At 53.1% G+C, this 12074-nt stretch overlaps 1 protein-coding gene across 6 annotated transcripts in view; it reads left to right on the top strand.

Annotated features, from left to right (window-relative positions):
- Positions 1 to 12074, top strand: part of KLHL29 (kelch like family member 29) — a 303849-nt gene that overhangs the window by 156197 nt on the left and 135578 nt on the right. For 5 of the 6 annotated variants that reach the window (XM_036881657.2, XM_057497422.1, XM_057497423.1 and 2 more), the window contains one exon: positions 11336 to 11665. In XM_036881657.2, coding sequence (XP_036737552.2) covers positions 11381 to 11665 — 285 coding nt within the window. In that variant the 5' untranslated portion in view covers positions 11336 to 11380. Of the gene's footprint in view, positions 1 to 11332; positions 11666 to 12074 lie in introns of all 6 variants that reach the window. The other variant, XM_057497424.1, reaches the window with a different exon arrangement.

Here is a 12074-nt window from a genome sequence, read left to right as displayed (position 1 = left end):
CTTGGTTTGGCCAATGACATGAGAGCAGAAATGACGCATGTCTCGCCCAAGGGAAGTTTAAGAGCCAGTGTATGGTTTCCCCAAACTCTTTCCCTTGGCTACAGTGGCCAGCAGGGCCCAGGGCAGGCTCGCTTCCCTCAGCATGGATGCTGGAGACAGATGACCTGGCACAGCTGACCAGCAGTGAACATGTAGCATTTGCCAAAAGCACACATTGTAGTTTAAGCCACTGAGATTTGGGGCTGTTTATCATTGTGCATAACTCACCTCTCCAGGGTGATGTGACCATAATTTTTTTTACGTAGCTCAAGTAGAAAACTGACCTGAGAGAATCTCTGAGCTATGTGGCCCTCCCTTTACTGGAATACCCTTGCCTTGGTAATAGCAAGTATGGATTCTAGTTGCATTTCTGCCCTAATGCTCCGTGCCTCAGTTACTGTGACTGTCAAAGGCGGTGGCTGACCCCAGAGCTTGTGAGAGTCCAGCAGAGTGGGAGGTGGTAGGGACCTGGGAGTTAGAAAACAGCCAGCCAGCATTCTGCCTTCATCAGCTTCCCAGCCTTGGGCCCTGGGGTCACAGTGAAGGTCAAATGCAGAGTCAGGCTCAGGACAAACCCAGGATAAGGGACCCCCGGGGGCACACGGTAGTTCTTGCTGCTGGGGGGCATGGGACCAGTGTTCCCCAGCTACCCCACCAGGGTGTGTGGCAGCCTGGAAGCCAAGTATCCCTGCTTGGTTAATCTAAAAATAAACAGAAAGGCAACAAAAATCTATGTTTCAATTACTGCACACAAGCTGTTCAAACAGCCAGCTCTGCACTGGAGATGTGAACTTGTCAACAGAGGCTGCCTCGTTTGCATGCTCGGGTGGTGATAAAACACACCACCTCGCAACAGGCTGCCCTCTGGTCTGGGTGTTTGGGGCTTTTTTCAAATTAAATTAAATTAAAACCACGGACATAGAATAAAGACAGTGAGAATTTGAAGCAAGTACGTCAAGATAGGGCAGCAGCTCCCAAAACAAAGGCCGAGCAGGCTGTGAGGGCTGAGAAAAGCCTGTGCCTTGGCAGAGAGGTCAGCAGGAGGGGAGCCAAAACAAGGGGGCAGAGGTCAGGACCAGGGGACAAAAGTTCCTCCTAAGCGGCCCAGAACACTCCTCGCCTGCCCTGCCAACCTGGGGCAATCCCCAGTGAGCAGTGTGGGAGTTCTTGGCTCCTCTTTCTGTTGAGGAGAGGTGGGTCACAGCCACAGTGTCTGCGGTGACCCAGCAGGCTGGATGCATGGCCGCAAACCTGGGCACTCCACCCTCGGCCACGCCACACTTATTTCTTCCCCACCATGCTGTCCTAGCTCAAGTACAGTCTATTCTCTGAAATGGATGGAGCCCCAGGGGCTGGATCACCCTGGGCTCCAGGGCCAGCCTGCCCTACGCTGCGGGTCCCAGCCTGGTCCGACTGCTCCACCTCTGAGCCCGGGCATGCGTGTGCTTTTCGCTGTCTTCTCTGCAGTGCTGACCTCCTGAGTTGCCTTGCTTCCCCTGAGGGTGGGAGCCAGGCTGCATCCTCGCCTGCCCTCAGGATCCCGCACAGAGCCTGGCTTAAGGGGGCAGGAGGGCATGGGGGAATTTGATGTGGTTTGACCAGGGAAGGTCAGAACATACATTCACCAAAGGGCTTGTCTACAGTTGCTTGGGAGGATAAAGGGGGCACAGAGCCTGACTCATGGAAGTGGAGCCCCCCTGGAGGAGGTCGGCTACCTGGTGGTTTCCGGGGAGGGACCCCAGGTAAGCCGGAGCCTCCCGGGGCCCAGCAGATGGAGGCGGGAAAGCAGCACTGTTCGCTCCAGTGCCCAGGAAGCTTCCCCAAGCCCTGTGTGCTGCAGTGGCTGTCGCTTCCGCACGTACTCTGGATGGGGATTTTAATGTCCCCCGTTCTCAGAGCAATTCTGTAGCCATCAGACGCTACTTACTCAGGAAAGAGTGGTGGGGTCTCTCCCAAAGAAGATAATATCCTGTCATGGGCAGTGTGATCTCCTGGCCCTGTGATGGCCAATCCCTAATGTTTCTAAACAGACTTGAATAGACTCGTGTCTAGAAGAAGCAAATTGCAGGAGCATTTTTGGCAGCCAAATGGAGAGAGCACATCCATCTTTCTTCTTTGCAACTCTTGCTGCTGGGTCTGGCTCCAGGCACCGAGTAGGATTTATTCATCGGCTTGGGTCACTGATGAACACCATTTGCTGTGAAGTGAGATCTCATTGAGTTAGTCATTTCTGCGATATTCAGAATAAGCAGGCATGCCTGAGAGGTGGCCTGCAAGAGAGCCAAAGGCTGCTTGCAGAAGGGGGGTAGCTGCAAAGTTAGCGAATCCTGGCTGGAAGAAAGCAGGCTCCAGACTTCAGTGTTTCCATTCTCCACAGAACCACCAACTACAAAGAGAGGAGCAAAGATGGTTACTGGTAATGATAACTGGTTAGTCCTCCTCTAAGTGATCTAACCATACCCACCGCCATAGCTGCCTGATGTTTATGAGCTCCTAATTTATACACGCCTCCCTTATTCCCTCAGTTTATGCTGATATTATGTTGCCAACTGTCATTTCCAATATCTTTTTTATTTTTCATTATCACCATTATAATGATTTACACCAGTAGCAATAGCACAAATGCCTAGTCAATTAGTCCCATGAGAAAAGTCTCTGAATCATGTGTGCCTTTTGAAAAAAAAAAAAAAATCACTACATCAAAACCCGCAGCTAGAATTTCTCAAAGCAAAGGTGCACATGGGAAGGTAGGGAAATGGGAGGCTTGTTCTTTTAATCTCATTCATCTAAAACGAGCACTGTATACCACCTTTCTGAGGCAGGGAGATTGCTTTTTGTGCAAGAAATGGTGCCCAGAGAAGGAATCAGTGGCATTTTTCCTGAAACCTGTCATCAGAAAAGCATTCTGAAGCATTTGTCTTTTTAGGTCATGTACTGAGCCCTGTAATTATGGAATATGGCTTTTCCCCCAAATACCTCTTCCCCCCAGGGCTTTGCATGGACCGTGGCACACTGATGAGCACTGCCCAAGCGTCGGGATACCTGGTCCTAGGGCTGACTCCAGCCCCGCTAATGGACATACCTTAGGCTGGCATGTCTCCATCTCTAACCTGAGTCCCCGCACCCCACCCCCAGGGATCTTGTGAAAAATGCAGCTTCCAACTCAGGAGAGCTGGGGCAGGGCCTGAGGTTCTGCATTCTAGCAAGCACCAGTGATGCCAAGGCTGTAGACCTGCAGACCGCCCCTGGGGCAGGGGGCACATAGGCCACTATCCCAGCCCTCGTCTCCATCCTCTTGTCTTTCCTCACCTATGAAACCTGAGTGTCAGGACATGCCTGCCTATACCACTGGGATGTTGTCAGGAGCAAATGATGGGGTGACTTTCAGGGAACCTTGTGAAGGATAAGAACCGTGGCCCTGTAAGTCCGTGCTCTTGTGGCTGTGACCACCTCCGAGCCTGGAAATGCCTGCGATCCCTCCCTGCCTTCCCCTGAGTCCAGTCTACCCACTGGTCCAGGGTCTGCTGGGTAGTGTCTCCTGCAAAGCTTTGGATGGACTAAGACCTAGGACATTCATGCAGGTTTAAGGGGTGGTAAAGAAAGCAGGTTCCATGTTTCCTTTTAAAGATAAAAGGGGCCCTGGAAGGGCCACTCCAGCCTGGTACCTGGGCAGGGCAGCTTGCCAGGCTCAGTGAGTGGCTGGTGATGTTGTGAAGTGGGGGGAGGGTCACATGAGGACTGTGGTCCCCGTGGCTGGGTGAGGTGAGGTGGGGGGGAAAGGCTCCTTCAGAGCAGAGGAAAATGTGAGAACAATGACTGTGCTCAGTTCACTGGGGCCTTGGTATTTGAAGGAAGGCACTCAGTTGAATCACACCTTAGGTCACTCGTCCTACGGAGGGTACGGTTCACCTGTGAATGTTCCAGAGCTTCCTTGACTTCTGAGCTGGTACTGAGGATTTGAAATGGGGCCTTAGCTCAGGCTGGTACCTGTGCATGGCCCCAACCCCTCACATTTCCTATCCACTTGGAAGTGCAGAAGGCCTGCACACCTGAGACAGGTGAGGGAAAAGCTAAGGAGGCCGCATTCAGGGCTGAGCAAGGGCAGGGAGCCCCTGAGGGCCCTAGGTACCTCCTTGCCTCCCCTTGTCCCCACCCTACCATGTGTTCTGAGCAAGAAAGGGCTTGCCACTTTGATGCAGAAGCATGTCCTAAGCCCTGCCCCGGGTGTCCAGCCTACGCCCAGTCATCCACATGGAGGAATTAGAGTGGTTTCCTGTCTTTAGAGGGCGTAGTTTTGCAGGAGCAGCCCTCACATGGGGGCGAACTTGCCAGTCCATTGCTGGGCCCTAGACCTGCCTCTGTGAGCAAAAGAAGAGAATTCTGCTCAGAGAAGGCCTCCTGCAGCCTCAGCCAGAAGCAGGTCTGTTAGTTAGTGGGGGGCTCAGTGGGGTTGCAAGTCACTGGGAGCAGAAGCAGCCCTAGGAAGTAGAGAAGCATTTCCGAGGGGCACCCCCAGCTCCTGCTAACATCTCTGCCAAGTCATGGCCAGGACGGCTTCTCCAGAAGCACCTGGAGAATTCCTTCGTGCTGCATTTGCCAAGACGGTGTTCTAGCTGCTGTTTATTACTTTGCTCCATAAGAAAGGCTAAACAGAGAGGGAAACAAAAATAAGAAAGATGGGCACAGACTGTTCCAGCCGACTTGGCAGCACGTCTCCCCCAAATGAGGCAATCACACATTCTCCAAGGGGGCCGGACAGGCCGGGGCTCATTCCTCACTCCTGTCTGGAGGCAGTGCGGACTCCCTACCTTCCTGTGGATTAATCATGCCCTCAGGGCCCTCACAGCCAGCACCCACTCCTCCGCGTGCCTTAATGGTAAGAACGGGGGAAGGATCATTAGCCACCTGTGATCCTGCATACAACATGTGCACACAGGCTTGTCAATATGTGTGGCCACAACCGGCCTCAGAGCACACTGAGTGTGTCCCCAGACACAGGGCTCCTCCATCCTGCTGCCTGCTCAGGTGTGCACAGCATGCTGGTCCGTGAGCATGGGATTCTCAGGAGCCAGTGCCGTGGGCTCCTGGACACTGGCCCCTGTACCCCAGCCCCACGTGGGCAACACAAACTGTGATATGCACAAGTCTTGGATTATTTACTCATGAATTATTCATGGTGAGGCAAATCTGTACAGCAGGGCTGCTGGTCTGGTATCCAGCAAATATGCAGGAGATAGCCCACAACAGGCCCGAGCCTCGGTGTCAGCTGATTCTCCTCCTCCAGGCTGTCCTCAGGCCTTTCATGGACCCAGGCCTGAGTCTGAGCTGCAGGGAGAAGCCGTCTGGCCAGACAGGCCTGGGGTTCCTGATAGATCCTAGGTCACCGGTGTGCTGCTGAGGATGACCTTCTCCCACCCTTGTGTTCTCTCTCAGTGGCCCTGGGTTACAGAGTTCCTGGGGGTCTCAGAGAGTCTGGGGCTGTGTTTCAGACACCCACCCATTCATAGCTTTGTGTGACGGTCCCCTGTGTCCTCATCCCGGAAACCTGCCCAGTTCCTGTCAACACTGGAGTCCCAGGCCTGCCCTTTTCTTCCCTGTACCCTTAGGATCTGAGCTTTACCCAGTGAGGGGCTCTTCACCAGGTCCAGAGGGCTCACAGGATCCACTGTTTGATCCTCTCGTGGTCCTGAGGCAGGTAGGACTTCCCATCCGTGTTTTCCAGATGGATAACTAGAGGCACCTGAGTCCCCAGGGCTAATGGGGGTGGTATTGGCTTCATACACAGCTTGACTCTCTTGACTGCCCACCCAGCTCTCTTGCTGCTGCCCAAAGGCCCTGAGTGCCAGAGTGGTCACAGGGAGCAGTCCCAGCATGCAGACCCTGGCAGCCAGTTGGGTGTGGCTTCATCAGACAGGGCAGGGAGCATGAGCCCCTTTGCAGAGAGGCCCAGAAATCTAATGACTCAATGGCCAGCCTGAGCAGCAGGACCAGAGAGGTTCCCCAGAGCCTGGGGCCTGCCCAGGTTTCAGGAATATGATGGGAGCAATAAGCATGAAAGAGTCCAACAACATGGGGGTTTTCCAGAGCCTGAACTGGGCCTGAAACCAGGCACTTACTATGGTGAGGCCCATATTTCCTAGCAGGGAAGGGTGCCCAGGCAGTCTTAGAAGTACCAGACTGTTTCTTAAATGACTCCAGAGTATAGACAGAGAAGATTTTCATTTCATGTTAACTTTTCTATCATTAGAGAGGTAACCTGATCACATTGTGGAAAATGTAAAAACCAAATAAATGACACCTAGAATTTCGGGTCAAATTCCATACAGGTCCTTCTAAGCAAGGGGTTGCTCCACTAGAGAGGCTGAAGCAAAGCTGAGAAAGGGAGGTTGTTTTATAGCGTGGAGTCCTGGGGCATGTTTTGTACCTGGACATCAGGAGCAGAGAGAAGGGAGAGAGCCAGGGAGATAGGGTTCTAGGGACAGGAGGCAGGCAAAGGTTTAGGGTAGGAGCTAGGAGTCCCTCCACACTCAGAGGAATGACTGCTGTCCAGCCTCCCTTCCCACTCTCAGAGAAGGGCCCCGTGCCAGGCTCTGCCAGCTCACAGGCAGCCTGCCAGGACAAGGTACCCACCTTGACAAGGAAGCCATTTTATGTGTTTTGTCTGTAATTGCTTGACCAGTCTCGTCTGAGAGGTCTTGTCCATTCGGGACCTTCTCTGGCCCCACCAAGCACTTCCTGCTGCCTCCCCCGCCAGCACCCTGGGCGCATATGTGGGCACACAGGACCTTTTTGACACACTGGCTCCATGCCCAGAAGGAAAACTTAGGTTGCCACCACTATAGCTGGCACTCTGCCATCTCACCCAGGGCAAACTGTGCAACACGTTCCTTTCATTCCATTTGAAAGGGGAAATTAAGGAGTGAAGTCGAACCCAACCTGGCATGCAAATAGTTGACCTTTGTTTTGAATACACTTAATGAAGCTGAAACCATATTGTGTGGCCTCCAGCTGCCTGAATCTCCATCTCCTCTCTAGCTTTTAGGAGCTTGAGAAGGTGAACGGGGTGGGGCTGGTAGGAGGTGCAGGCTGCTGGGACGGTGAGTGAGACACAGCCACGGTGTGGTGTAGCAGGAGGTCCCCGCGGCAGCGAGCTGACAGGTCTCATGGGCATCACAGTTTTCACTGGGGCTAAAGAGGCCCCTTTGACCTGATCCCAAGCACACTCTGCACCTGTGGGCACATCTCAGCATCTGCCCTGCTCATCTCCATCCTTACCAGCTGGAAGGAGATGATTTCCTTAACAGGTGGATGGGTTTGTGTTGTTTTGTAGGAATGTACGGGCTGAGTTAGCATATCAGTCAGACTAGGCTACGCTTAAGTAACTGTCCTGCGTGAGGGATTCAGCCCTGGGCAAGTTCACTATGGATTCAGTGAGACCGAGAAATGACAATGGAACATTCTTAGGGTTAAAGGGTTTATACGCAACTTTATTCTCATGGTGGTAGGTCAAGGAGCACTAGAATCACGTCTGCATCCAGCAGTCACCACGTCCATAATCCACATCCGTCTCTGCCTCTGTACACAGCACTGGGCAGAGATCTGATACAGTGACTCAGTCAATAATAGCTCATTGCCAATGGGTGTAGAAGCCTTAGCCTAGCAGCAGACTGATTACATCATCAAGTAGTTTAGGGTCAGGTGAGGATCCTGGCCATAGGAACTTCCCTTTTTTCCACAGTAACAAATAAAACTGCCAGTCTCAGTGCCTTAACATGATAAAGATTTATGTCCCAGTAGTGCCATGCCCAGTGCTGGCAAGGCAACCCTCCTGCACTGGACAGCCATACCAGTGGGATGTGGCCTCTAAGGTTACCACAGCAGGTGAGGGGATCTGAGGGTCATATATGATGTGTTTCAAGAGCCAGGTCTGGAAGTGGTCTTCATCACCTCCCCACTCACTCTATCTGTCCGAATTCAGATGTGTGATCCCAGCATAACTACAGCAAGGCTGGGAGGGGTGTCCTGGATGGTCAGAGAGAGAACATGGTGTTGTGTACTCACAACATCATCCACGCTGCCCCCAGGATCCAACTAGGGAAACGGTGGCCCCTGAGCAAGGGCCCTGCCTGGGAAGGTTTATCTCAGGACCCAGTCTAAGCTCTAGAGTCTGGCCGACCTGGGCAGGCAGAAAGTCTCCTTTCAGAGCTGGCACACTGCCCTTGGATGCTCCAGGTCTGTCTTACTGGGAAGACAGGACGTTACCTTACATGGAATTTCCGGTTGGAAGACTCAAGGTTTTTGTGAATGAGGTTCTCCCTTCACACAAATATGTTTGTCTCTTCTGGAAACATTCAACAATTAAAAAGAAGTCAGCATTTGTTTATTCATTCAGCAAACGTGTATTGAACACCCTTCTTTCCCAGACACTGGACTGGATGCAAGGGGGACAAAGACAATAAGCCCAGAACCTGTTCTCAAGCACAAATGCAACAGCATAAATGCTGGGGGGTGTCCAGCATCGATGCACTGGGTGTCCACGGGATAGACAAGGCCTCTCGCCCGACCCAGGTAGTGGGGGGCATGTCAATGCAGCCTCCTAGAAGAGTCAGTGCCTGGGCTGAGTCATAACAGACATGCAGGACTTAACTAGGGGCAGGGTGAGAAGCCATTTCTGGCCAAGGAGCAGTGTAAGAGAGGGGGTGATACCTTCAGAAACTGTAAGGCACTTGGAATGGTCGGGTGTCACCTCTGGGGTGAGACGAGTGGACAGCGATGCTAGAATAGTAAGCCAGCCCAGATCCCCAAGCGTCTTGTGGGTCACCCTGAGGAGTCTGAACCTTATTCCAAAGGGTAGGATTTAAAGCAGGAGAGTAAAGTATCGTGATCAGATTTGGGATTTTAAAAAACCATAATGGCAGTTGGGTGGAAAATGGGTAAGAAGGGCGAGGACAGGGCAAGAACACTGGTGAGATCAGGTTTGGGGGAGACAATGAATAGGGGTGGGGGGGGTGCAGATGGAGAGGGGGGAAAATTTGAGAAGCAGCTGGGGCAGTGGAAGTGAAAACCCCACTGTCAAAGCTGGGGCTGGAGGTGGGGAATGGGGGTGGCTTTCCCTGACAGAGGGAATTCCTGAGAATGAATGGACAAAAGAACAGTGCATTAATTTAGGTACATAGGTACCTGTGGACAGGCAGGTGAAGGTGAACTTCAGACTGTAAGATGGCAGATGTGGTGCTAAGGAGAGAAGCGTAGCTGGAAATGTAGCCCTGGGGGTACATGAGCAAAGAGGTGAGAGCTGAATGAGATCCTCAAGAGAGTGTTGGCAGAGGTTGGGAAGAAGAGGAGGACATACGGACCCTCACGGGTGAGCCGAGAAAGAGGATCCTGCAAAGGAGACTAAGAAGGAACAGCAGAACTGCAGGAGGAAAACTAAGAGCATGAAGATATCACAGAACCACAGAAAAGAGATTTCCAGCAAAGAGAGAGATCGGCCATGCCAGATGTGAGGGGTGTCAAGAAAGACAAGGTGTAAATGTCCTATGGCATCGAACAAGGACCTTGGTGAGAACGCGTCCCAAGGAGTGGCCAGAGCAAAGCCACACAGGAGCAGAAAAGGAACGAGGCTAAACCTAGACAACTCTCAAGACAGCTGGGAGGGGTGGTCAAGGGAAAGCTTATTGTTATTTTTTGTTATGCAATATTGAATAGATGAAAGGATGACCTCCATGGCATTGTGTAAGCCATGAATCATAATGATTGAATAAACACAGAAGCTACCATCCAGCTGAAGAGGTCATGGTCAGCTTTGCTTCAGGTGGGCCTGCAGGCTTGGTCCAAGGCAGGTCGGCCTCAGGTTTGCCCCACATGCCTGGCAGAGGAACAGTCCTGAGGGAGGGGACAGTGGCTGCCAGGGCCCAGGCAACCTCAGAAGTAGCACATAAGTGACACGTTGCCCAGATGAATCCGGGCCCTGGCTCTGGGGCACTAAAGTCGGTAACTAGGTCTGAGTGTGCAAAGACCACAGTAGGTTCAGGTTTGATAGAAATTTTAAGGCTAAAGTGGCCTGTCCATCCACTAGCCAGCAGTTCCAGAGCCCCCCACCACAGCTGCACTGGACTGGCAGGATACAGGAACGTGAGCCGGGAGCCGTTCCCGACCTCCAGCTTACACCGCAGACAGAAAGTGGCTGTGGTATAGAAAAGGGTCAAAGAAAACCAAGTCGTGCCTGAGCCATGGCCAAGGCTGGGGATGTGATGTGCAGGTCAGACTCCACCCTAACCGGCCCACTGATGCCCTGGCCCTGCCATGCCCTCTCCCCTCTGCCTCTGCCTCACTGCAGCCTCTGCACCTGAGACATCCTTCCTGACTGAGGATGACATTGGGGCCCTGTCTGGACAGGGGGCCAGCCAAGCAAGTCACCGTCGTGCTGAGCAAAATGTAGTCCTCGATGATGCAGAAGGCCCTAGAGTGTCCTGGTGTGTCTAGGTCTCCATGACAACACTGAGGGCCTTATGTTCAGAATATTCAGGAGAGTCGTGTGGGGGGTGATCTGGGGAACAGAGGCCAGAGAGCAGAGGGGTCTCTGGTGCCAGTGACTGTATCAGTAGGGTTATGAAGGAGAACTCTTAACTCCCAGAGGCTTAACACCTTCTCAGACTTGAGTCCTGCATGGAGCTGTGGTCTGAAGGCCAGAGATTCTGGCCACTTGCCCACTTTCTGGTTCCCTGACCTCTAGGGAACCACTTCTTCTCAATGAGCTCCCTGCTGCATGAACTGGGGATGACCATGCCCTGCCAACTCATGAGCTTCTGTAAGATTCAAATGAGATGTATGTAAAGGGCTTTGTCCACTATAAAGTGAGCTATCAGACGTGGCTGCTCAGCCCCCTCTTAGGGTTGAGGAAAATGTGGCCTGAGGAACCCACAGAATGTTGCTTTCACACTGGGGAAGGCGGGATGAAACCCCAACCATAATTAATGTGTGTATATCTGCATCGTTCAGAGCAGGATGGTTTGTGGGACAAAAAGCTTGCTTTAAACTGTGACTGGGTTCAGATCTCGCCGACTGCACTTCTGCCATGTGACCCTGGAAGGACCACTTACTCCTCACTGTGATGTGGTTCAATGATCCATGCTTCGCAGGCTTGCTATGAACGTGAAGCAAGCTAACGTTTGAAAGCCCCCTTTGGCGCACAGAGAAGGGGCTTCATAGATGTGGGCAGTTGTGGCTGCCCTCCTGGTGCCCGAGCAGGGTGCTGTTTGTCTTAATCGCCCTCCTCTCCGCTCTGTGCCAGCAGGTCCGGCCTCTGTTTCCTCCTGAGGAGCAGCCGCGGCTCACCAAGATGTCCCGGCACCACAGCCGCTTCGAGAGAGATTACCGCGTGGGCTGGGACCGCCGTGAGTGGAGTGCCAATGGGACGCATGCGACCACCAGCATCTGCAGCGCCCCCGCCGGGGCTGGAGGCGGCACAGCCAGCAGCCTGAGCGCCCGGCCTGGCCTCCTGCCGCTGCCCGTGGTGCCCTCCCGGCTGCCCACGCCCGCCACGGCGCCCGCCCCCTGCACCACCGGCAGCAGCGAGGCCATCACCAGCCTCGTGGCCAGCTCTGCCCCCACCGTCACCACCAAGGTAAGACCTGGTGTCCTCTCTGAGCGGAAGGCCCTGCTTCCCCCACGGCTCACAGCCTGTGTGCTGACTCGGGGCTCTCTGGAGTGTTGGTGGCCCTGGAGCTGGACCAGGCAGCCGTTAAAGTTCACATGGTTTTATTTTCCATAAAGTCTCAGTGACCGACCTGTAGGAAGACAAGTAGATGCTGAGGTCACCCATCACCCTATGCCATGTCGATTCAATGCTACTAAATGAGTAAAATGACAGTGGAATGCTAAGTTGGTGATACAGGTTCCCTAAATAGGTGAATTTAGACCATGCAAGTCCCCCTGGGGGCACCAGTGACTTCAGTTGGCAAGGAGATACTGGTCAGCAGTAAGTCATAACCACTCTGTGTCTGTTGCCTCCTCCAAGTCCCAGTCAGCCCTGT

The sequence above is a fragment of the Manis pentadactyla genome, chromosome 2 (genome assembly GCF_030020395.1).
Source record: "Manis pentadactyla isolate mManPen7 chromosome 2, mManPen7.hap1, whole genome shotgun sequence".
In the NCBI taxonomy this organism is placed as follows: Eukaryota; Metazoa; Chordata; class Mammalia; order Pholidota; family Manidae; genus Manis; species Manis pentadactyla.
Note: the sequence above shows the minus strand (reverse complement) of the source record. Positions and strands in the feature narration are given on the sequence as shown.